Genomic DNA, 27545 nt, shown 5'->3' with positions numbered 1-27545 from the left:
AGTCAAATTTCGGACATTTCAGATATTTTGAAAACTACTGGGGGGTTTGGGCAAAATGTGACCCATCGCGGTTTTCAGTATTTTGCATATTTTTGGTATAAAAATTCGTAATTTGAAAATAAAAATAGGTGCAGAGTCAGAATTCGACTCAAAAAGCACGCTCCGGAGTCAAATTTCCGACATTTCAGATATTTTGAAAACTGCAGGGGGGTTTGGGCAAAATATGACCCATCGCCGTTTTCAGTAATTGGCATATTTCCGGTATAAAAAGTCGCAATTTGAAAATGAAAATAGGTACAGAGAGTCAGAATTCGGCTCAAAAATTACGCTCAGGAGTCAAATTTCGGACATATCAGATATTTTGAAAACTACTGGGGGGTTTGGGCAAAGTGTGACCCATCGCGGTTTTCAGTATTTTGCATATTTTTGGTATAAAAATTCGTAATTTGAAAATAAAAATAGGTGCAGAGAGTCAGAATTTGGCTCAAAAAGCACGCTCTGGAGTCAAATTTCCGACATTTCAGATATTTTGAAAACATGCAGGGGGGTTTGGGCAAAATATGACCAATCGCCGTTTTTAGTAATTGGCATATTTTCGGAATAAAAAGTCGTAATTTGAAAATGAAAATAGGTGCAGAGAGTCAGAATTTGGTTAAAAAACCACATTCAGGAGTCAAATTTTCGCCTTTTCAGATATTTTGAAAACTGCAGGGGGGTTTGGGCAAAATGTGACCCATCGCCGTCACCGAAAACTTCGGAACTCACTCCCTGGTGATTCAAAAAATTGTCCAACCTGTGCCCTGTTCAAAAGGTAAATCAAAAAGTACCTAATTTCATCCTCATTGTTTAATCCAACCTTGTGCTTCAAACTCACACTGTATTGTACTACCCTCTTCCCCAATATCAGTACTTAAGACATATATCATCACCAGTGTAATCAGCGTCAGTTCAACTTGTAGTTATATGCTGATATAAAACCTTGCTACAATGTATCTTTTCATCTTACCTGATATGCTAGATTAAGGACCTGCCCGAAACGCTAAGCGTGTATTCACCTAGTTGTACTCCCCTAGTTGTGTTTGCGGGGGGTTGAGCTTTGCTCCTTCGGCCCGCCTCTCAACTATCAATCAACTGTTTACTAACTACTTTACTAACGCTAAGCGTGTTAGTGGCTTTGCATGCATGTAAAAATACCAATCTTATGTAATCTCACCAACCCATTATACCTTCTTGCAAATAAATTATTATTATAAATATTATATCTCGCCCACCAAAGAAAACGTTAAGGGAGGCTTGGTGGCTATTGCGACCAACACACTCCGGCCACAGACGAGCCGTGCTGGCGTCAGGGAAAATAGACCCTTCATGCAATCTTCACGAACCATCAAACAGAGGAAGAAGAAGACCAACGAGACGGTGTAAACTGTCAATCAAGGCAGCGTGTTGAATATTCCACCTAACCAGTTGTGTATTGAGCAGCAACAAGTTGAAATCTTCACGCGAAGCTGAGGAATATACATTTCTCTATTGTGCGAGATGTCGACCAGATTGTAAGTGAGGTTTAAATTTATTCTATATATAGACACAAAACAGATAAAATGAGCCATAGTATAAGTTGCCTGTTTAGAATTAGCAGTTTATTTATTTATTTATATACAAGAAGGTACTGTACATTGACTTTCATACCTGCTTGATGGGGTTCTGGGAGTTGTTCTATTTCCCAAGCCAAGTTGTTCTACTCCAAGTCAAGCCTGGCCTCGGGCCAGGCTTGACTTGTGAGAGTTTGGTCCACCAGGCTGTTGCTTGGAGCGGCTCGCAGGCCCACATACCCACCACAGCCCGGTTGGTCCGGCACTCCTTGGAGAAAACTATCTAGTTTTCTCTTGAAGATGTCCACGGTTGTTCCGGCAATATTTCTTATACTCGCAGGGAGGATGTTGAACAACTGTGTACCTCCAATGTTTATACAATGTTGTGAGGGTACATAACATTGGTGTTCTTACATTCTTGCAAAGCCACTAACATGCATAGCATTTCGGGCAGTTACTTTTGTGTATTTGTAATGCACTTAATATACAGTCTGTGGGTGGTGGTGGGAAGGTTCTAAAAGGGGGTTCAAAGTCTATTGCTATGTCATTGCAAACCTAACTTATTCTAACCAATATGAATATATCATGTGCAACCTATCCTAGCCTACCTTACCTGTCCCTTACCTATCCTAACCTAACCTAACCTAATGAAAATAACAAACTTTAGCTTTTTAAAGACAATGAGTTATAATGACATCGCTGAAGAGTTGATATCCAGCCCACAACTGAAAATGAAGAAATGATGTTGAGATTTTTATGTGTACTCTGTGAGAAATGTGATGTCACTCTGACATTGTTATTGCAACTGACTCATGACTGACCTTCCTCTGGATGCAACCAATGGTTGCTTATATCCCAGATACCAATTTGCTGCTAGGTAAATAGGTACTTAGAAACACCCCAAAATTTTGACATGTTCAGGATATGAAACCAGGTACTGTACCACTTGGTTGTGCTGATTGCACCGACGCAATATACATCATACATAATGGGCTTAAGTTTGTGTGTTTACCTTAATAGTAATACTGTAATAATAATTTTATTTTTATAAAATACATATGAAATATGACATTGTCTATTCTTAGATACACAATTAGTGTTGTTTATGTAAAGCCAAAGCCACTAGTACACAGAACATTTCAGGCATACTCTGCTGTATAACTTTGACACGGGGGGGGGGGGGGGGACATCTTTCTTATATTAACCTGGGGATCACTGAAGAATGTCAATATTTTTGCTTATTTGGTCTTGATGCTATAGTAAGGCATTCTTCCTCAACAGCATGGATTAATACTATGCCTGGCACACATGTCACCTTGGGGGTCACAGGGAAGAAGTTATATTGTTTATATTTTCTGGTTAGATCTTGGTAAAGAGAAGTGGTCAGTATCAGAAAAAAAGATAGGCATCTGGCTTTTGCTCTGATGGAGGGCACTAGAAGGTATTGCTGTGTATTTACCTTTCCTATCTTGAACACCACTGTTAGGCAAGGGAAGGTGGGGGAGCTTCACAGTTTTGAGATTAGGCCATAAATTTGGGTTAACTACTTGGAGTTCAAGGGATGCCTGATGTTTATATCATAAGGGAACAGGTGGTGTCTATACAGTGGATAGTCTTCTTCAGTAGTTTATTCCCTTAGTGGGGGGGGGGATGAGGTGAAGTGCTTGCCTCAGAGGTAACCAGGGGTCATAAAGCATCTGCCAAACAGTGTTAACTTGCTACAAATCTTGGTGTTTTACTCTTAACAAGAGATTGTTGGGCCACATACAGCCCGTGTCCTATCATGGCCCCCAAAACCACCACCACTAGTACTTCATTTATGATGTGACTTGTATTTAAATGGGGTTACAATTAATTCATTTGTAGGTATTTTGCATGTAGCAAAATACCTGTAGATTTATTACTATGTGATCCTGTCATTTGGTGGAGTTATGCTTGCCCTTGAACAATGGTTTACTTCAGTTGACTTATTTTGGTTCAATCGGGAGGACTCTGGCTTGTGCCAGCCACATTTAACTTTTCACTGTAGATATTTAACAAAATTGGATTTTGTCCTAAATCCCTATAGTTATCATGCTCTGATATTTGTCTGGCTAGTAAGTCTTTATAAAATTATAAATTATTATATTATACTGTACATTATTAAATTACTGTATTTAAGAATTAAATTAAGAGATTTTTAGGGATGTGGTAAATTGCCCCAAAACTATTTATTCAAAATATTGTAAGAGGATTGTTTTGGGTATTTTATTACACTTTTATTAGAACAAAATGCTAGTCCCATATTTATCTTTAATCATATTAGCACTCTTTAATAGCAAAAGTCTTGAAATGAAAAAATGCACACAGTTGATTACCAAATGTGTAAATTTACTCCAATATGCTTCATGATATAATTTAATTCATTGTTTTGGTGGACAGGAAGCCAGAGTGTATTCATACATGTTAGGTTTATGTCGAGGTTCCATGTTCCAACTTTTTTCTCACAAAGGTCATGAACAATTTCTTTAGTATTTCACTATCTGTTTAAAAGTAATTCTGAAATTGGAAAGTGTAGCATAGGTTCCTTTTCACAATGTTCTTTGTGGTCCTTATGTGACAGTTTTCCACCTAGAATCACCTCTAGATCTCTTTCTTGATCAGAATTCATTAAAACATTTTCACATCATTTGTAGGTTGTGTGTGATCTATTTTCTCCTATTCCATATTCCATAATCTGGCATTTATTCACATTAAATTCCATTTGCCAAGTGTTGCTCCATACACTTATTTTATCCTTTTATCCGGATCTTACAGGGATGACAGTTGTGTAAGTTTCTTATATTCCCTAGTAGCTTGGCATCATCAGCAAATATATTCATGATAATTCTGTATTCCTTCAGGTAAGCCGTTTATTACAGTGAACATTACCGGTGCAAAAACTGAACCCTGTGGTACTATACTCGTAACATTTCTCCAGTCCAATACATTGCCTGTGATTTCCGCCCTCATTTTTCTGTCGGTTAGAAACTTTTTCAACCTTGTTAGAAGCCTCCCTGTCACACTTTCGGTATATTTCAGTTTCCAGAACAACCTCTTATGTGGGACTCTATCAAAGGTCATTTTTAGATAAATGCAGTCAGCCCAGCCATCTCTTTGGCTCAATCACAGAAACTAAGCAGATTTGTTACACAGGATCTTCCAGATCAAAAACCATACTGTCTGTCCATTATTATATAATTTTTCTCCAGGTGTTCTACCCATTTTGTTCTAATTATTTTTTCCAACGTTTTTGACAATTATGCTTGTTGATGATTCAGGTCTATAATTAACCCCGACAAAGTGAATTCAAGTGTATATGTTGGAAAAGGGTAAATTTTTATGTTATAGTACAGTATTAGGCTCAAATAAGTGTTCATTCTGCCAAGATTGTGAGATTCTTCTTGGATAATTTGGACATGCAGTACTCTGGTATTAGTGAGGAGAACTCGATTTTTTATCTTTCTGATAAAAAAAGGATAATTTGTAAAATGGCGAGCCAGATAATGTGGGTACCATTAATTAGGTGTGGATATGGGGGTTTTGGTAAGTACGTTGTGTTCTGGACTGCATTGAATGAAATTTGCTGCATTTGCCAGATTCAGACTTTGTTTTAATGGCCACATATTTATTGAAATGTTACACGAGATGAAAACTTTTGCTTGGACTTCTGAACGCTGGTAGAAAATTGGTCTCATGGGCTAAATCATGGTTTTCTTCAATACTGTACTGTACTGGTATTTTGTGGTAAAAGACATGGCAGATCTTAACTCTGGAGGCATCAGTCTGATTTATGGAGCTGTTTATTTAAAACCTTGTATAATTTTCTAATATTACATTTTACTGTATATAATATATCTGATTAGATTTTCTTTCATTTTAGTAATTACATGTTAATTGTAAATAATCAAACTTTTGATTCGATAAACTTTTAATGCAAAATTAATATTAATATTTTACAAATTAATTACAGGTACCCAATCTACCAGCATGGGAATCCACAACTGCGAATATTTCTTCCAAATTTCTTTATGAAACTTATAAAGCCACCTTACAAACAACCCCCTAATGTCGTCAACTTCATTGTGTCCACGCAGATGACCAAGTTTGATATTCAAAATTATCTGGAAAAAATTTACAATGTTCGTGTGGAAAATATAGTTACACATGTGAAAATGGGTGAGTAATTTAATTGAGTTATGTCAATTGAAAGTAATAAAATATCAAAGGTTTTGTGCATTTCAGAAGCAGCAGGTACTGAGTGAAAGATAAGATTGCCGATATCCCCCAGACGTAGAACCAGAAAAATTAAATAAAACCTGCAGCACTGGATAGAACAAAACTAGAAAAGTGCCAGGAATCTATCAAATAGTCCAAACACAATTTAGAAAAAATCATATATATATAAACTTATAATAAATATTATAACATAGAAATTTCCTTCATTCAGTTTATGGTTCTTATGAAAATCTTGAAAGTTACTTTTTGATAGTCAAATTTAAGGGGATCTTGGTTGGTTTAATTTCTTCTTTTGTGTTCAGGCCGATGTATAGTCATTAAGAGCAGGATGACACTGGGGTAGACGCTTAGCAAAGGTGCATTATGGGTAAAAAGGTGTCGGGAGACCAGTCCCAAAATAGACTCCTGTTTTCGGATACCAAAACAAAGTTCATACAATACCTTTAAATCGGTTGAAAATGCCACTGACGCATTCCAAACTCACATGATACTGTGCACATTCATATCAGAGTATATCATTCATATAAAGTTAGCACCCCAAGGGGTTAACAGGCAGTCATGCCTGAGAAATGAGTAATTAAATCTGGCCTTATGATTTGAGTCTTGCTACGCTCATGAGAAGAAACTAAATTAGTTGCAAAATAATATGAAATACCACTATAAGAGTACTAACACATTTTGCTACCATATCTTGTAATATCAGATTTTATTGCTTGGCTGTTTTCGTAAAAGAAAACTTCAAATATTGGGACACTAACACATACATGTGCTGGAAAAAATAAAGCTGTATTTAAAATTCTGAACACTAAAACATTATTAGGCAACACTTTTTATAGTTATAATATATTAGTATCCTATATACAATATTATTTTTTTAATTATGTAAATTACCGTAAAAAGTGGTATGAATAATATAGTAGTGAGGAAACAAAAATTTACTATATAGGAATTTCATGTTAGAATTGATGGAACATATCTGAGGAATTAGGCGTTCAGGACTGGTTTGATTCTCATATCTGAAGTATTGAAAATTTGTTTGAAGGTAATAAGTATAAATGACATGAGCAATTGCCTTGATATTTACTTGTATAGTGACTCCAGCTGGATGCAATGAAAGAGAAATTTAACTTTTTTAAATCCCAAATAAACAGTGTCTTTCTCACTTGGGGTGGACAGTAGAGCAATGGTCCTGCTTAATGCAGGTTGACGTTCAATCCCCAACCATCCAAATGGTTGCACACCATTCCTTCCCCCGTCCCATCCCAAATCCTTATCCTGACCCCTTCCAAGTCCTGTATATTCATAATGACTTGGCACTTTTTCCTAATAGTTCCCGTCTCTTTCTGTTTTGTATTAATAAGCCTTACAATTTTGCTGTTCATACATTGTTTTATTTATTATGCAGTAACAATCTTGGTCCCATAATGCATCTTTCATTTTGTACATTATCCTTTAGAATGTACTAAACAGTGTAGTTTAATATGAGGTATCTGGCCAAACAGTGTACTGTACTGTATGTTGTATTACGTTTAGGTGTTTTAACTATTGAGGTTTTTAGCATTGCACCAGTACTGTATTTATTGGTATAAGGGTTAACAATGTTACTAATGCCTCCAAAGCCCATGTTTTTTTTACAGATGGTACATCTTACAGCCAGAGATATCAATGTGATGGACACCTTTCCAATTGAATCTATAATCTTGGTTAATAAATTATGCATAATTTTCTTATTGATGTCTAGTTATTAATTAATTTGTTTATTTTCAGGTAAATTTGAAAGATGCCATAAGGGTTATATTGTCAAGAAGGATGACTATAAAGTTGCTTATGTCACACTGGTAAGTAATTAATTTATTAAAATTTAATAATCAATTATTAGAAGAATTTGGGAGAAAAGACTGTACAAGATATGATGGACTATGTCACCCAGAAGTGCCAGGAAGCTGCAGACAGGTTTAGTCCATCTCTGAAGGATAAAAATGAAAAGCAACAGAAGAATCCATGGGTTCAATCAGGCATGCAAAGCCAGGACTGAGTACCTCAGAGTAAGGAGAGAAGCAGACAGTATGAAAATGACATTGCAAGTAAAGCCAAGACCCAACCAAAAGTGCTCCCCAGCCATATCAGGAGGAAAACAGCAGTGAAGGAACAGGTGATGAAACTGAGAAAAGGGAAGGACAGATACATAGAGAACAAGAAGTTGGTGTGTGAAGAACTCGACAAGAGATTAAAGGTCTTAACAATAAAGGAGAAATCCCTGTACTGAGAGAGGTGGTGGTAAACCAAGCAACCTTGGACTGGTTGCACTGGTTGAGCTTACCAGTGATAAGGTCAAAAGGAATCTTTAGGAGCTGAATATAACAAAGGCTGTTGGGCCTGACAAAATCTCATTATGGATATTAAATGAGGGTGCAGAAGCACTAAGTGTACCACACTCATATGGTGTATAACAGGTCACTGGAAACAGGAGACCTGGGAAAACTGGAAGACAGCTAATGTAGTCCCAATATACAAAAAGGGTGACAGGCAAGAGACACTGAACTACAGGCCAGTTTTCCTAACTTGCATACCATGCAAGTTGACAGAGAAGATCGTGCGGAAAAACCTTGTAGAACTTATGAAGAGATGGAGCTTTGTAACACACCACCAACATGGGTTTAGGGATGGTAATTGTGCCTCACAGGTTTAATAGAATTTGACTGGCAACAAAAATTAGGCAAGAAAGAGGTGGGTGGCAGACTGCATTTTCTTAGACTATCAGGAAGCCTTTGACACAGTGCCCCATAAGAGGCTGTTACAAAAGTTGGAGAAACAGATAGGAATAAAAGGTAAGATGCTCCAGTGGATAAGAAAGTGTCTTAAGCAACAGAAAATAGTGAGTAACTGTGAGGGGGAAGACCTCAGAATGGCAAGATATCACTAGCAGAGTCCCAATGGGCTCTGTACTTGGATCCATCCTGTTTCTGATTTATTGAAATGATTTTTCAGAGGGTATAGACTCATTCCTCTCATTATGAGAAGAATCAAGACAGATGAACACAGAGACTACAGGACAACCTAGACAAACTGGAAGAATGGTCTAGAAAATGGCTTCTAAGGTTTTACTTGGATAAGTGTAAAGTAATGGAATTAGGTGAAGGGAGCAGGAGGAGGAACACAAGATACTATCTGGGAGGTGAAATCCTGTAAGAGCCAAGCAGAGAAAAAGATCTGGGGTTTGATATCACACCGAAGCCGTCAGGAAAAGGATATCAACGGCATATGCTAGATTGGCCAACATAAGAACTGCCTTTAGAAACTTGTGTAAAGATTCATTCAGAACCTTGTATACTACATGTGTCAGACAAATCTTGGTGTATACAGCACCAGCCTGGAATCCATACTTAGTTAAACACAAGACAGAGAAGATTCAGAGGTATGTCACCAGACTTGTCCCAGAACTGAGAGGCATGAGTTATAATGAAAGGCTATGGGAACTAAACCTAACATCCCTGTAAGACAGAAGAGTTAGGGAAAACATGATCATCACCTACAAAATTGTCAGAGGAATTGACAGGGTTGACTAAGACAAACTATTTAGCATGTGTGGAACATGAACAAGGGGACACAGGTGGAAAGTGAGTACTCGTATGAGCCACAAGAGACATTAAAAATAATTTTTTCAGTGTCAGAGTACTTAACAAATGGAATGCATTAGGCAGTGATGGGGTGGAGGCTGACTCCATACACAGTTTCAAATGTAGATATGATAGAGTCCAATAGGCTCCAGAATCTGTACACCAGTAATTGACAGTGGAGAACCGGGACCAAAAAGCTGAAGCTCAACCCCTGCAAGCACAATTAGGCGAGTACAATATTCTGGAATGGTGAGACTTAAAGAAATAAACAGAGTTCGTGCATTACATTTATTAAAGGACACAGGAAATGGGACATGATACAACAGTAAATAACTTTTCACTTGCCAGATGGATGATTGTACTCAAGTCCACTGATATAACTGAAGTAATAACCTCATACAGTGAGGTGGGCACCTCATTAGCACTTCTGTGGGTGAAGTCTTGCCCCTTTATCGTCGTGGGTTGCAGGGATGTTACCCTCTCGAAAACGTGCTGGAAAAAATTTACACACACACACACAAGCATGAACATTCTCTAATACAAAATTCATCTTGCTTAGAAACACTAACAAGGAATACATAAAAATAAACAAAAATAAAACAAACTATTTTAACTAAGAGGAAAAATTTAGATAAATAACAACAAAAGCTAGAATTTATATACCAGTTATTAAAAGGTATATAACACTGAACGAATGTACAGTATATATCATTGAATGAATGGCAATATGTGCCACTCCATAGTATTTGAATATCCCTACAATTCTATCGGAACGTCAATGAACACTAGAAATCTTCTGGTGATGGTTTTTCCATACAGGAAAATTAGATCCAGGGAGCCTTGGTAAAGGGATGAGCACCATGTCTGGCATAGCACCTTTCAGCCATTGAATGCACAGGACAATCACATTAAGGACCATTGACACAGTGCAATTTTGCAAAGACTTTAAAGGAACTAGAAAATCTTGTGTGTAAGTATGTATACATTACGGGTATTTAACTAATATTATTCCCTTCGGAATATGAAGGAAAGCTGCTCTAACAGCAAAGAAAATGAGACAGGATGGTGACTGATGTGATACTGTGCTGATGTCACTAACACTTTGTGTTAGTAACTTGTATTAGTGATATTGTTAGTTGTCAACAGTATCTAATTCTGCCGAGAATATGGTGATAGTGATCTTGTTGCTGGTGGAGGGGGGCGGAGGAGGTCGATCATATTACATGTAATGATGACCATATTGTGGTGGTCAGAGTGCAAGATAGCACTGCCTTCATCGGTGGTCATAGTGAAAAAGCTGTTTTCATTAGTAAATGTGATAAAAATACAGGTAGTGATAGTATAATCTGTACTAATTGTAGTGTTAGTGATGTTCATTGAAAGCGTGGATCATTGTGCAAGCTATATAAGTATTGTGACTGTACTTGCCTAATTGTACTTGCGGGGGTTGAGCTTTGGTTCTTTGGTCTCGCCTCTCAACCATCAGTCAACTGGTGTGAAGATTCCTGAGCCTACTGGGCTCAATTGTGGTGGAGAGAGAAATAAGGTAAGGTAATTATCAGGAGAAAGCACAAAGCCAGTAAAACACTTATTTCCTTGCAATAACAGGTATAGGTATGTGCATGTTAAATTGCTCTAAAACATTTGAACTTGTATATTGAATAACAGAAAAGCTCCTTTATCCCTGTTTTGACTTGGGAGTGAGTAGAGCTATGGCAGATGGAGTTTTTTTTTTTTGTTAATTAAGATAAAAAGCTGGTTAAGTTGAGTAGCATTTTATTGCTCGGAATATCCAGAGTTTATACCTTAAACAGTTTATTTCATTGAGAAGCTTCAAAAAATGACAATGTCTACAATATACAGTAGGAAATGTGGCTCAGAAAGTTAGCTGAAGAATTCATATGCTATTTAACATAGACATTCAAGTTGTAGAATGGTATAGACTATTTTATTTTAGATTTGTAAAAGAATATTCATTTTAGTGTTATCTGATGCTATGTGAATTATTTATTGTTTAGGTTTCATATCTTGTCTTTAGAAATAAGACCCGAATCCTTCCTTGTCTTAGTGCTTTAATTGCTAAAGTACTTAAACTTTATGTAGGATTGAGGGGTCTGGACGTTGTGCTGAATATTTAACCCAGTGAAAAATTTAAACGAATCATTTCTTTGACAGCCCAAGACAGAGAAGTTTGTGTTCCCAGAGCTCTTCCCAGAAAGTAAGCAAGAAGAGCAGGATAAGGAAATGAAACAGCTTGATGTTCTAACGGAAGAATGGGAGAAAAACACCCAAAGACATAAGCACCGGAAGGGAGTTCCAACATGGTTTGGAATATGATTGCTGTCTGGAAATAAAGTGCGATGGAATTTAAATGTTCAGATAATGAATTGACTAAGTTTCACCCAGACAGAGATCCAGTTGATTACTCTGCTGTTCTAAAACTAATTGAATATTTTTTAAAAAGTAGGAAATATCCATGACCCATTCCACAGCAGTCGGTGAAAAGAAAAATTTAATAATTGTATTACTTTCTTTGTGGGTTTTGACCTGCACTACTCTGTATATAAATAAATAATAATTACTTTCCAATTTCTTTTTTACCCAAGAAACAAGGCTTATTGTGAATATGAAATATTTATATACAGTATAAGCTGTAGTTGTTACATGTAATTATTATGACTGTCCTTTTCATAATGTAATCTTATTTCTATTTCCTGAATGTTTTCCCATCATTTTAGTATACTGTTCCCTTGATTGTACTGTATATCAACCATCCTCACCATGAATCCAAGCTATATTTCAGTATTTCTCTACAGTACAGTATGTCCGCTTCATGGTGCCAGACCTCGTACTTTTGATGCTCACCATTGATGCTCATTGCCCCAAGTTTAACTTAAATTTCTCTGAAACTCATTTGTTCCAATCTACCTTCACTAGGGGCATTACACAGATGTTGCATCTACCCATATTTTGCTTGATACTGAATCGATAAAATTTAAATCACTCCTAGGTCAGGAATGTGTATTATTTGAAGAATTTCATAATTTTGCCAGATGTAATAACCTTCCTGCTGTATCCATAGGATTCTATATTGCTGACAAAATTAGTAAAAGAACAAATTTCAAGCCAGGAAAGTACTGTACCTGTATTTTTAAAAGAATTCAATGAAAGGGACAATGTTAAATTTAATTATAGTAGTAGTTGTATAACCAAGGAATCATGTACATAATAATGTGTATGCAGTTTGAGACATAATTTTGGTAATTAAGCCACCTCACTTCACAACCTTGAATTGATAGTCTCCTTATTATTGCTTTTCAAAATGTTGAAATTTGTGCAATATAAGTTCTGTAAACAGTTACCAAAAGAAGGCAACAAGCCATGAAGACTGCAGCACAGGCTGCACAGTCATGGAAATGACTGAGCCTGGAAATTCAGAAGCTGCTGAATATCATTTGAGGTGCCAATATAAAAACAATTGGGCATAAGGTAAACGATATCAAGGGTATTGGATTAACCAAGAATTCACTCAAGGGACAAGTGACATGAAAGGACATTAGGAAAGCAAGACATGACTATCCTGAAAATTAGGACATTCTACATTAAGGTGCATGACTGTAAGTGGGACACTGAGGTTTGGACAAACAAGGAGTATGGCATTGTTCCATTAAGTGCCCATGAGTTAAGTGTGCATGACCAATATACAACTTAGCCAAAACTTTATCCCACCATCTATTATAGTGTGAGGAGGAAAGCCAAGGGGAAAGGTTTTTAAGAGTGCAAATTTATTACTTCTAATGCCAGCCCAACAACCTTGCCAATGGTTGCTGAGAGAATGACTGGGTAGAAATCCAAATGAGGAATCTGTTTCTGGGTAATGTTTACAAGTACAAATAGCCTCCTTAGTGGTGGTGTCTACAAGGTCATTTGAGGCAACGCAGTGTAGCTGAGAACTCAGACAAATTTGATCGTCTTATATCTGCTAAAGATGAGACACAGCTAGTATTGGATTTCGGCCACCACAGGATACGTAAGATTAAAAAGACTAGAGCTAAGAGCACACTTCAAGAGTTGATCATAATGACAATGGAACACTGACCCTAAAAAAAGGTGATGAAGAGCATACAAAATTACATAAAGTTCTGCCATGAATATACTCATCTCTGAGAATTGGTAGCACATACAGGTTTGATCAGAAAAAACAATGGGGTAACTAACTTCATCAGCAGATTTAAACCCAAATGTGAACAGTTATGGAGTGTGAGAGGAAATATGTTAGAGTAAAAGGCTTTTCATAAATGAAGGAGGGGTTTAAGCCCTCACCATGTGGATCATGGTCTTGTAAAATTTCACATATGGGGCAAAGGTGGTAATAACATTAGAGCTGATGTAAATGTGGACCAAGAGAGAGAGAGAGAGAATTTTATAAATTAGCTACCTTAACAGGAAAAAAAAGGTGGTGAGAAAGAACAGGTTCCCCCTGAAGGGGAGTGGTCAAAGCACAGCACGAACAGGAGTGAAGATGTTGCAAGATCACGCGAGGTAGCAAAGGCAGTAATGCTCTTAGTGATCTGTAAAGACAGGTCGCCAGTTTCAACATACACGCTCAGGGTGAGAGGTGAACAAAAGGCACCAGAGCTTGAGGCATACTCCAGTACTGTATGTTGAATAGCATAAAGATGACAAAGGGTCAAGTGAGAGGCAGAATAACAGGCAGGGCAGCCATAATCACGTTTAAACAGCACAAGAAAGGAGTGTGCATCTATCAGCTCCCCAAGAAATACAAGACAAGACTTTAAGGTAAGGGCCTTGGACTGAGTGATAATGGAGGACAACAAATGACATGCCTCTGAGTAAAAGTTATAAGATGACACACTATCAGTTGTGAGTTGCAGGGAAGAATTGTCACCACAACAAGAGAGTGTGATGTTGCCAATATAACAGGTAGAGAAAATGCCAGAGAAAAGAGAGACCATATAAGGCAACCAGGAAAATAGTAGCGATCAGAACATTCCACTGGGAAACACTTTCATACTGTTGAAAAGTCTGAGAAAGCAGTACAGCACTAACTCACTTTAAATGAACGACAAGAGAGGAAGCTTTGAAGGAAAAGTAGCTTGCCAAAAAGGCCAAAAGAATACAGTTGGGCTGAAGTATTGTATCTCCAGGCAATGTCATTTTAAACTTTTTCCAGATAAAATTGAACTGCAGCAACACAAGAATTTGCTGCAAAGGCAGTACAAATGTAGAACTCAAAGTCCACTAATATATCAGAAGTGATACTACACATACAAATGCCAAACTGAGAGAGGGAGAGGTAGTGTCTAGGTTCCAAGAACCACATGAGATGAACATTAACCATATATTAAGAACGTTTGGCCACACAAATGGGGAAAAAATCTTTAGAGGAAGTCCCTTGATTATTGTATTTCCTAATGGGGAAAAAAAACTGCCTCAAGCCAGTCTTTGGCAGCCAATGTCATCACCCAAATATCGTTCTTCATATTGAACAAATGCTGAAAGACATGATGAAGTATCTCATAGAGAATGCCGTCAAAGTGTCAAAAGACTACAGAGGGATGAGGCAGACTGGAGTTTAGAAAGAGTGAAGAAATCATTATAAGGGAGTTGGAGGTGAGCGCGAAAGTCCAAGGAACGAGATAAGTGTAAACCCAGTACTTTTGTGACCAACACGAGATCTGGCACTGTGGAACCATGGAGATGAAGGAAAGATGACATGTGTGAATCAAATTTACCTGTAATCTTTTTGGATTTTCTTCCAGATATGAGGAAAAGGGGTGTCAAGAGTAATGGTGGAGACATAGAATTTACAACTCTCACAGGCAGGGAAGAGCAGTGTGGGGCTGAAAAGATTCCAGTCTATCTTATATAACTGCCACCAAGGAAAAGAGCAAGGAAGGCAGAAAGAAAAGGGATATGAGAATGGGGAAATGGTTGCTGTTATGGAGGTCAAAAACTCAGCACGCCAGGTCAATATAAACAAGTTCAAATCCCCACATTGTGCCAATTGATTTCTCATTGATATATCATTTTAGTAAGATTTCTTTGTGTACTTGAAGCTAGAATGAATGGTGGAGAACTCCATTACCTATACCAGAGTGCATGAGGGTTATATGTAAAACCTAGACTGACTTCAGTAGGGGATTCCAGACATCCTATGGATTCAGTGGAATCCCAGGTTGTATAACTTATATCATGTTGTGGTACAGAGGTAAGGTAAGTGGCCTTGGGAGTACTCAGGTTAAGGGTTCGAATCCTGGCATTGCTCCAATTGATTTTCTCATTGATATATTACGTTAGTGTGATTTCCTTGTGTATTATTACAGTATTATTATTGTTACAATTATTATTACCTATATAATTACCTATATAATAATATTATTATTGTTAATGTTATTATAGTGTGCGATGAGGGTCTGGCCTAGAACCTTTATTATGAAGGGCTTAAGATCAGAAATATGATGGTTAGGTTCAAAGCTCGCTAACATGTTAAAAAGTCATCTGCTCCTGTTCCCATCTTTATTGAAAAAAAAATAGGTGATGGGAGGGTATCGTACGCGAGTGGAGGTGCCAGAGCGGCTACAACAACACCAGTCTGGAGTACGACGACGCCCACGCAGGACGCTGGTGGGGGACGGTCCCGCCGACGTAAACAAACCATGGCTGATATACGTCTTGAAGTTCCTGCCGAAAATTCGGTTCTAGAAGTGTTATATGATGGCATGGAATTATATCAACAGTAAGCACTTGAAGAGTAATTTAAAATATGTGATAATGTCCTTTATTTTGTGTCTATACGTCCGCCAATCGGTAATCGGCCACCATCCACTTTTACTTTTCGAGGCAAATGCAGAAATCTTACACAAACTGCATGTGTCACAAAGAAGATCATATGCTAACTAGAACCAGAAACTGGAAACAGTGTTATTACAGAACCTAAAATCATAGGCCGCAAACCAAGCAACATATGATAGACTAGTTTAGTTTGGATCAGATGTTAGGTACGTTTCAGTGGGGCTTGTCCAACCACTTTGACTGGACGGTACAGCAACGGCTTTGCTTCTTGCAGGTCGGTGTTCAATTCCCGACTGTCCAAGTGATTGGGTACCATTCTTTTTCTCTGTCTTACACCCAGATCCTTTTCCTCATATCCCTTCTAAGTGGTATATGGGGGGGGGGGGACCCCCTGACAAGCCACCGACTTCCTGTCCTTGTCGAGGTCACTAGAGTGTTAGTGGCCCTTGGGTAAATATAGTAGTAATGCTTGTCTCAGTTGGGATCAGTTTCTCCTGATCCCAACCTTACCTTAGTTGGGATCAAGTCAGTTGGTAGTTTTAGGTCCAGCAGTAAACAATAACCTTGTGTTGGGGCCACTTTCACTGTAGCAAGTGGGCAATACTTAATTATTGTACCTCAGTCTATTAGGGTATGGTTATGTGATACACAGGCAATTCAACAAAGCTCATTTTCTAATTGTTAATACTACTGCCTCTCAACTGTCAACTGGTGTACAGATTCCTGAGCCTATTGGGCTCTTATCATATCTACATTTGACACTGTGTATGGAGTCAGCCTCCACCATATCACTGCCTAATGCATTCCATTTGTTAACTACCGTGACACTGAAAAAAAATTCTAATGTCTCTTACGGCTCGTTTTGGTACTCGGTTTCCACTTGTAATTACCTAAGTGTAATTACCTAATTACTTGTGTATTACTTGTAATTACTTGTAATTACTTGTGTACCTTTGTTTGTGTTCTACCTGTGCTAGTTACTGTACTGTCTAAGCTCACTCATCCGGACTATATGGGAAGGAGCCCTCACCAGATAAGCAGAATTCTTACAGGAAAATTCAGAAAATTACCATACATTATTTGCAATTTTTTTTTACCACAACCAACATAATATGAATTTCCACACACACACTATAAATAAAATATGTAATTTAAAAGAGAAAGTTCAGCTTACCGTGTTGTAGTTTGTGTTCTTGTTTATTACCGTAAATCCTGAAATGTGCATTGCTTGAAAATTTACCTAACCTTGCTTCCAGTTATCTGGATTTCTGTCCGGATATGGCAAAGTTTTGCCAGAAAATTATCTAGACTTTCATTCTGTGCCAGTCTGCGCTATCCGGCCAAATCTCAGGTTATCCGGATTACTATCCGGATATTATGAAGTTTTGCCAGAAAATTATCCATATGCGATTTTGGCCAGATAACCTAACTACTGTATCCGGTTAGTGGAATCCGGATAAGCGAACTCATACAGTATTTTTTTTTTATTTTAGGCTTTTCATTTTTAATTTGTGGGCCCACTTACCCTACAGTACCTACAGTGGGCCTACAGTACCTCGTTTAAAAAAAAATTTATCAAAATGTGCACTATCAGTATTGTAAAGCCTGCCGAGTTGTGTACTCTTCCAAAATTTTGTCACAGTCCTTTAACAATATTAAAATACAGGACTAATAAAACAAAAAAATTGGTTTTGAGGTTTGAATTTCCCACCAAAAATGCAGCATTACAAATCCTCAACAATATCCATTTTAATTATTGAACTTACCTTATACTGTATATACTTTCTTTTGACTTATAATTAATCTGATTATGTTTTAGGTTTAATAGAAAAAAATACTAGTTGACAATGTGCCATTATTGCCAGATTTATTTTGGGTATTCAATGCAACTTGGTCAAAAAATACTGAAGAATTGATAAATTTCTTTCAAATGAAGTTAAAGTATGTAGCTAAAAGCCTAGGCTATCTAATGGAAATAAAAATAGTTTAGAAATAGACAAAATTATAATTATGACCTCCTAATAGCCAAATTTTTCATGTTTACCTAAAAATTGTGCTTATACTTCTACGTGCCTTTTTTTATTTCTTCACCTGCCTTTTTTATTTCTTCACCAACAGACCTCCGACTATGTCGGAGAACCTCACTCAGTTAGCAAGAAAGATTGACTTTGCAACTGATGGGGAAGATGTAACAACTGAAGAAAAAAAAGAGGAGGAGGAAGAGGAGGAAAAACAACCTTTTCAACAACCTCATTGGCCCCTTGAAGATGTTAGAAATAAGATAAGGTGAGTTGCATATTGAAATGTTATTACTCTCGACATACACCTCCTAAACAATTGCATGGATGGCCTCATTCACCTATGATAGCAATTCTGTAAGGTTTGCTTTGTTCTACAAAAAAAAAATTAGTAAAGATCAGCATTTCTCTTTCTTATATTTTCTAATTCTCCTGAAGTCAGTTAAATGTCCCCTGCAATTTAGCTCTCAATATGTACAGTATACTGTATTGAAATTTTATCAATCATTATTCTTTCCTACTTGTCTCTCTAAATCCTTGATATTATGTTTTATTCCTGATTACCAAAATTTATTAGATTTCTTTCCATTGTACTTTGTAGATATTTGGGGCAGCTTGAAATTTCCTGTCCCACCTTATCTCTAATGCTTAAGTTCACATTCTCTAGAATCTTTCATAACCTGATCTTGAGCCTCCATGTCCTTGGTTACTTTTGTATAACTGAATTTTATTTCAAGTTCAATTTCCAACTCCTCAGTTATTTAATTTGTTCACTTATAGTTACTAATTTTACTCAAATTCCTTACCCTAACTAATATTGATTTCTTCTATTTGGACTTTTTTGCAGTTAGTTTACCCTTCTGCATTTAATTTTTCCAGAACTAACTCCATAAATCTTGACCAGCAATTCTTGCTTTTAAACTCACCTGCTTACTGGTTTATGCTTTTCTTCCAATACTTCAATTTTGCCCACAAACGTGACAGATTGGTCATTGCAAAAAATCCTCAAAATTGATTAGTCTCTTTTTAAACCCTGCATCTTCCTACTATTGGCACCCCTCACCAGGATATTTTGAGTACCTTGTGAAAGAAGGAATACACTAGGAAAAAGCCAGGAGGTAAGAGGTTGTCATATCAGAGGAAAAAGTATAATAATAATTAATAATAATACAGTAATAATAATAATAATAATAATAATAATAAAATCCGTAGGAGCCATGATGAGGGTTCGAACCTATGTGGTGGGTGTTCCCACACACATCGCATAGGTTCGAACCCTCATCACAGCTTCTACGGATTTTCTCATTGATGCAGTCACGATAATGTGATTACTCTCTGTGTAATAATAATAATCATTTATTTTGTCAGAGACAGTAAGCCTGTGTGTGTGTGTGTCATTACCTAAGTGTAGTTACAGGATGAGAGCTACACTCGTGGTGTTCCGTCTTCCCAGTACTCTTTGTTGCATAATGCTTTGAACCTACTGATGGTTTTGGCCTCCACCACCTTCTGACTTGACTTGGTCCAACCATCTACCACTGTTTGCAAAAGAAAACTTTTTAATATTTTTTGGCACCTCTGTTTCCTTAGCTTGAATCTGTGACCTCTTGTTCTTGAGGTTGCTGGTGTCAGGAATTCCTCTTTGTCAATTTGGTCGATTCCTGTTATTATTTTGTAAGTGATCATATCACCTCTTTTTCTTATATCTTTTAGCTTTGCCATGTTTAACGCCTCTAATCTCTTCTCGTAACAATTGTTTTTCAGTTCCGGAAGCCATTTTGTAGCATGCCTTTGCACCTTTTTCAGTTTATTGATGTTCTTCTTTTTAGATATGTGCTCCATACAACTGCTGCATATTCCAGTTTTGGTCTCACAAATGTCATGAACAGTTTCTTCAGTATTTCACCATTCACGTAATTAAAAGCGAGTTTGAAGTTGGAAAGCAATACATACGCTCCTCGCACAATGTGTGTGTGTGTGTTTTTCTCTTAGTTGATTACAATACAATCTGTTATTGTACAGTACTGTATACGTAATCACACACAAAAAATCAGGATGCAGATCTCTTGGTTTTGAACTGAAACAGGGAGATTTTTAAGAAATATTAATTGATGTACTGTATATAATAGAGTACTTATAATGTTGAATATGACCAAAAAGGTGAGATTAATAATTCTAACACAAATTTTCTCAATATTTCTTATGTTTTTCTTCACTGTTGAGGGTAATTGAAATATCAATTCTCCAAAATTTATTTTTATTTTTGGTCTTATGCTTAGAAGCATATAAAACCAACAAAACGGCCAACCTACCCATAAAAAACTCCCCAGACACCAAACAGAACACCTTGAAGAAAACTAACGTCATCTATGCCTTCAAATGCCCACTTGGGGATTGTAAGCCCCCAAAGAACTTAGTATATAGGCAGGACAACAATGTCTCTTTCCAGGTGATTAACAGTGCATAAACAACAGGGCTCCATCAAGGAACATATAATCTTTTCTCACAACCAGACCATCACCAGAGAAATCTTAACAAACAACACAGAAATCATCGATAGATACAGCGCTAGCAGGAGGCTCGACATCAGCGAGGCACTACACATCAAAAAGTCAACACCAGCAATCAACAGCCAATTAACTCATAACTACATTCTACCCACTTCAAGACCTCGTATGGGCCAATAGGCCCTCTGCAGTTACTTTCATTCTTATGTACCCACCTCACCCAACACAAACATAAAAGCAAGATGTGGGTTAAATATATCATACATAGTGTATCAAGTGTATAATAAGTGTAGTGTAAAGTGAAAACAAGTCTTTGAGAATGTAAGAAGCCCTTACGAAATGCTTCTAGGTGTAAGACCAAAAATAAAAATGAGTTTTGGAGAGTTATTTCAATTACCCTCAACAGTGAAGAAAAACATAAAAAAAAATGAGAAAATTTGCGTTAGAATTATTAATCTTACCTTTTCGGTCATATTCAACAACATGAGTTTACAAGAAAGACTGCTACCAAAATATACTAATAATAGAGTACTCTATATGTTTAAACTTTTTTTCTTTTTGCAGACAAGCTTTAACAGAGATGTCTGTTTTGCATGACTTACTGGTAATAGTGAAACAGAAGCCTCCACAGTATATGGTACTGGACCCTGTACAGGCTGAAGCTCCAGAACAGAAAAGTTACATACAATTCCTGTCTCTTAAAAAGGTAAGCCTTCTGATATATCTGATAAGAAATGCTTTCATTTTTAACAGTAAGTTTCTAGGTACAGTAACATGCATTATTTTTTGTCATGAAAACCTTCAGGAGAATGCAGTTCTAAAAATAATGCATTTTGTAATACTATACTATAATACTGTAATAAGATGAAGTACCGCAGTTTCAGTTCTGAAAGATAGTCTCAGTATTTATGAGAATCACAATATTAAGGTAAGATGTAATACTGATTTTTAGTAATTTAGGTGTAGTAATCTGAAATTGTTTGGAAGTTTAGCTAAGGGCCTCATAGCCCTCTAACTGCGCACCCTAAATTAGGTCAGTTTCCTTGTGCACATAATTATTTTTCTTACCTGTATCGTAAAACATTGTTTTTGATGTCGGGTAAAATCCAAAAATATTTTTTCTGTGGGGAACCCTGTCGGCTCCCTGAAGCTATCCAAACTGGTATTGTGCTTTATTAGTTTGGGGTCATCAGTCACAGGAGTCCTTTGCCTACCAAGGACCACGAGCCAGAACCTGGTCCCCCTTAGAGAGGCACAGGAAGCAATGGCCTATGAGCACTTTACATTTAAAGTATGTCATAATTGCCATCAACCAGGGAAGGACCCAGAAAGGTAAGTAAATCAAAACAGACCACTGTCTTGTTAACCTGTGCAATCTGTGTCCTAAAAGATCAAAATAACTCCCCTAGAAAGAAATCAAACAAGCAACACTTCATGCAACTAGCACTCCCACTAGTTAGCACTCCCCACCACCCCAGTTCTTGAACTGATGTGCTGGCAGTTGGATCGGTCACCTCTGGCCTCAAGTTCCTGTTCTGGATTTTTGCCCTCTGTAGCTGTTCCAGCTGTGTGTGTAGTGTGGTGGCCAGGTGTCTTAGAGTACGGGAGCTGCATGCACCTAGGGCGACTTTCCCTAGGTGCTCCGTAAGTACTGCCCTTGTGTGTCGAGGTTATCTTCCCTGGGGCATTCGGGAATCACTCCCCGTTTCAGGACTTTGTCACTTGAAGTTGTCTTCACCCTTGTGGTATGTTGAGGGTCTTGGGCTTTCCGTCTTGCTCCGGGTAGGGAAGTGTTATTGGCTGGGTGGGGCGCACTGGGGCTGACGCAGCCAGCTTTAATTCAACGCGGCAGTCGATGTTTCTCTCTGACTGCCAGCTCGTTTGTTTTGTATCCTCTGGGGTTTTGTTTTTCCTTTCTGGCCGCCCCGTTGATGGGGTGTCTGTGGTATACCACCCTTTGGGTTTGGGGGCAGCACTAACTGAGCAGGAGTGCTAATTGCATGAAGTGTTGCTTGTTTGGTTTCTTTCTAGGGAAGTTATTTTGATCTTTTAGGACACAGATTACACAGGTTAACCAGACAGTGGTCTGTTTTGATTCACTTACCTTTCTGGGTCCTTCCCTGGTTGATGGCAATTATGACATACTTTATATGTAAAGTCCTTATAGGCCATTGCTCCCTGCGCTTCTCTGAGGGGACCAGGTTCTGGCTCGTAGTTCCCAGTAGGCAAAGGACTCCTGTGACTGATGACCCCAAACTAATAAAGCACTATACCAGTTCGGATAGCTTCAGGAAGCCTCCAGGGCTTACCCAGAAAATGGAGTTTCATTACATTCAATGCTGGTTCTTTTAGTGTAGCCATAGTAAGGTGAAGAAATGTTGATGACACATTATAATGCAATAATTTTCAAGTTAACATTTATAATACAGTACTATAGATCTCCATCACTAATATCTTCCAGGTCCATAAAAGTCCTTTAAATCTTGCATGACATCAATGGTTCCTAGCATGAGCATCAGTAATTTGATGGCAATGCACCCATCATGGTGCCAATTATTTTTCCAAGACCCAGGAAAGAAATTAAGGCTTTCAGAATTTTCTCCAATATGCTAAATGATTGCCAGACATCTCTAGTGTCTAATTCATTGTGCTCCACATAGAATGATATTGACATAGAATCTTTAGGACATTTGAATATTACAGGGCATATCTAGTCTTTCACAAATGATTGTGGCATATGCCCCTAGTCACTTGACGGTGATGGGAGCAGTTTAAGAGTTAATTTATTACCTGGTTATAGAATTCACTTAAAGCAGTTTCTTTAGATTTCACAATAACCTTTTTTCTAAGAGTAGACACTAACTGACACATGTTGCTTTCTGGGGCCTGACTAGTATGAAGAGAAATAGATGGGCTTTGAAATTCCTTGCATAACAAAATAACTTGTGTAATAGAGGCTTGACTTTATTATAATCAACTTGGCCTCATTGGCTTTTAATTTAAAGCACTTGTGTAGTCAGAATATAGAGATCTTGTATAAATTGGTGTGTTTAGCCCCACTGATGGTGGTTGCTGTGTCTTAACAACAACTGGTATAGGGATGTGGCACCCCAACTCCCACCATTTTGGTGCAATCAGCCTCGCTCCCCCTTACATTTTGAAGATGCATTTGGATGTGATGACCTCACTGCTCACCACTATGTGGTGCAATCAGTCTCGCACCCACTGCATTATAGAAATGTGGCAGCCCAGCGCCGTTCACATTCAGGGTGTGCATCCTGACTCGCTTCATTCCTCTTTCCACTGCGTGGCGGTCGACGCTGCCTCCTTCCTGTGACTTTATCGAATGTTCGGGCATCCGAAGGTGGACCACCTCGCGTCGGCGTGGTCCTGGCGTCTTCTGTTAGTACGTGGGGGCCATTTCCCGAATGCGAGGTCGTCGCGGTGGATGCTTTTCAAGCAGGACTGGTCGAGGTGGGGGTTTCTTTACCTTTATCGCCCGGTCCAGCTGTTGCTTCGGGTGCCTGCTCAGCTCAAATCCTATCAGGGGGGAGTGATTCTCCTGGCCTCATGGTGGCCAGCCCAACTTTGGTTTCAGGTGCTGCTTTCTCGGTGTCCGAACCCGAGAGTTTTCTGCAACTCCGCCTCTTTCAGCAGGTCGGGCCGCTGAGGTACCTCATTGGTTTGACTTGCTCTTCAGCTCTTCGTGTCTGGAGTTTTTGATGTGGATGTATCGCCAATTATATGCTGATCAGGTGGCTCCTTTGATGGTGTCTCACCTGCGGTCTTCCTCTCAACGACAGTATGAAGTCTCCTGGCAGTTTTTCCACCATTTTCCTTCCCTTTATAGGGTCTCATCCGGTGTCGGTTAGGGTTGTTTTGTACTTGACTTTTTTCAGGACTGGCATCTTATGCCGAATGCTGTTGCTTCTTATCATGCGGCATTGACGAAGCCACTCCAGCTTGCGTTTAGGGTGGATGTCACTTCCGCTCCATTCTGCAAGCTCTCATACATTTTTTCACCTCTGGCCTGCTTATGCACCACCTAAGCTTTCTTGGTCTTTGGACCAGGTGGACCTCTCATTTCTCTCCTCTACCCAGTTTGTGGTGGCCCCTTCAGTCCGGGATTGTTTTCTGAAAGCCTCGTTTTTGTTGGCTTTAGCCTCTGGGGGTCAGGTTGGGGAGCTTCTCCGGCACAGATGTTTCTACTCCTTTGGTCCTGGGGGTCGTTTTGTTCATTTGCTACCCCTCTCTTTCTTTTCTGGCGAAGAATGAGATGGCTGGTTTCCAGAGGGGTCCGTGGGTTATTGATGCTTGGTTGGTTAGGCCGGAGGTGCATCATGTGTTGTGTCCAGTTGCGGCTCTCCGCCGTTACCTGTGGGCCACTGCCTCAGTGGATGTGGACGCACTTTGGGTTGACCTGGTTTCCCCTTATTCCCTGTTCAAGGGTTCAGTCTTACAGGTCATCTCCAGGGCACTTTGGTCCACAGCCTGCAGTCTATCCTCGTGCCCACAATGTTTGTATGTTGCTGCATTGGCTGACATCTTTGGTGTCATGTCTGGGGCTGTCTTTCAGGCACTTGGTTTTTTAGAGGTCTTGCGGTTGCAGCCTGTTGTCTCAACTTCGCGTAGCGGAGTGGTTGGCGACCGCCTCCTGGGTTAGTCCCTCTTGTGTTGTCTTTGGGTAAGTAGCTCCGGGAAGCTGACAGGGCTCCCCCCAGAAAACCAGTGTTGAATGTAATGAAATGCCATTTGCTGGGTGAGACCCGGAGGCTTCCCCGGCAACCCTCCCTCTCTCTGGTCAGTGGTTTTTTGCGTATTTTGACATCCAGCCTCAGAACTGGGGTTTGGGTAGCTGGTGTGGGGGTCTGGGGCTCCCCCTTTTCCCTCCTGAGGAGGGGGAAGCTGCACAGACGGTGATGCGGTGATGTTATACTTGTTTGCTTGTTTTCATTTGGGGAGTTCTGTCCACTAGTTCGGCTTTTGGAAGCAATATTTTAACCAGAATAGGGGGTATGTTTTGGAGCGCTTACCTTTTTGGATGCCTGACCCGATCAATGGCGGACACACGGGGGTTTCTATAGGCCATTGCTTCTCGTGCCTCTGAGGGAGCCAGGATCTAGCTCATGGTCCCCGGTAGGCCTAGAACTCCATGTGCATTGACTGATGCCAGGGTCTAAATACTTTCATATTGGCCCGGTTATCTCCGGGGAGCTTCCGGGTCTCACTCAGGAAATGGAGTTTCATTACATTCAATGCTGGTTTTTTGACTATGTAAGTATCATTAAATTTTTTGAACTGACATCAGTCAAATTAGTTTTGAGGAGATAATTTTAATTAAAATAATTATTTGTTTCTAACATGCGCTTCATTTTCTTGTGAGTTTGTTGTACTCTGTCAGACTTCTGGAAGTACTGTATGTCAGATTTCTTAATTTGTGGTAGTCAGTTGTAGTTAAAAATTATTTAAAATAGTGATTTTTTGTTTTGCCGTTATGAACAATTGTGTAATACAGTACTCTATATCCTGATATATAACTGGGGGTACTTGTTTTGAAACTTGAAAGGAAACTAACCATTCACAATTTGTATTTAGTTCAATGACAATTTTGATGTAATGTTTTCATGGTTCAAGTGTTGTAATGGGTTGAATAACATTCAATATTGGCAGCTTATTTGGAGTTATATTACAAGCATGTAATTTTGCATGCCACATTGATTTTTCTCATATCTACAATTGTGGTATAATGCCTAATTTGGTTGCATTTTCAGTAACAACATATGCAAACTAATCTATCTTGTTTTAATACAAATTCTTTGCAGTAGTTACATTTAGTAGGTCTGTGCAAGAAGGTGATACAGTATACTCTCATGGATATAACTGTATCGGATTATATTGTATATAACCAGTCGCTGGGTTCCAGAGTCTTAAGGCAAAAGATTATCTTAATACGCAGTATCTTGTTTCAAATTTCCGGCCAAATTATAAAAGTTTCAGCAATGTTGCTGTATTTGTTCAAGTTCAAGTATGTTTATTGAGACAAGAAAAAAATACATCTAAAAGGGATATAGTAGCTTAGGCTATTTCTACCCCCCCCCCCCCCTTGCTGTATTTATTGTATGTTAAATATGTGAGTGTTGTGAGAAGGCAGTGTGAGTATTCCATGAGAGTAAATTGTGTTTGCCATTAAGAAAGTACAGTCAGGTAAGTCGTCGTAAATTGTGTTTGTGTTTGCTGCCACGATTTATTATTTCAGTTACTGTGATTCCTTTTTCTTTTTTCAGAATGGGGTAAGTTTGGAGTCACACCCACATAAATAGGATTTAAGTGCCTGAACCATCTCAGTCCTGTTAAGATAATTGATCTGTCTTCACGCTGATAATGCAAAAGAACAAATTATCTTTCATATTCAAATTGGTGTTAAGCATTATTAACTGCTTGTTTGAAAATCCCATTCTTCAGTTAAATTTTTTTTTCAGTTTCATTTGTTATGGCCAATTTCTAATTATTTAAGTTGAATATTTTATACATTTGACATTACCAGCACTTAATCTTTTCATACCTGTTTTCAAGAAATTCTTTGAACAGAAGGCTCAGTGCACTATTATCTCATATAACATCAAGCTTGGCATATCACATTATTTTGTCAAAATCAGCTATTGTATGTATTTAATGGGAAATTTCAAAGTTGATAATTCTTTGTGAAATATTTGCTTTTGTTTTGTACATGGGGCGAGTTCT

General features: G+C 38.4%; 2 protein-coding genes across 3 annotated transcripts in view; both read left to right on the top strand.

Annotated features, from left to right (window-relative positions):
* The first annotated feature begins 1295 nt into the window (after window positions 1-1295).
* Window positions 1296-12047, top strand: mRpL23 (mitochondrial ribosomal protein L23). The gene is made up of 4 exons (XM_045760766.2): window positions 1296-1550; window positions 5581-5786; window positions 7614-7684; window positions 11639-12047. Exons 1-4 carry the CDS (start codon window positions 1537-1539, stop codon window positions 11798-11800), a joined length of 453 nt encoding a protein of 150 aa, XP_045616722.1. The 5' UTR covers window positions 1296-1536; the 3' UTR covers window positions 11801-12047.
* Window positions 12048-16065: 4018 nt separating this feature from the next.
* The window catches only part of MED17 (mediator complex subunit 17), a 33192-nt gene continuing 21712 nt past the window's right edge, over window positions 16066-27545 (top strand). For both annotated transcript variants that reach the window (XM_045760768.2, XM_069308695.1), the window contains exons 1-3: window positions 16066-16223; window positions 18398-18565; window positions 21369-21510. In XM_045760768.2, coding sequence (XP_045616724.1) covers window positions 16144-16223; window positions 18398-18565; window positions 21369-21510 — 390 coding nt within the window. In that variant the 5' untranslated portion in view covers window positions 16066-16143. The remainder of the gene's footprint in view (window positions 16224-18397; window positions 18566-21368; window positions 21511-27545) is intronic.

Source organism: Procambarus clarkii, chromosome 63 (assembly GCF_040958095.1).
Source record: "Procambarus clarkii isolate CNS0578487 chromosome 63, FALCON_Pclarkii_2.0, whole genome shotgun sequence".
NCBI classification, from domain to species: Eukaryota; Metazoa; Arthropoda; class Malacostraca; order Decapoda; family Cambaridae; genus Procambarus; species Procambarus clarkii.
Note: the sequence above shows the minus strand (reverse complement) of the source record. Positions and strands in the feature narration are given on the sequence as shown.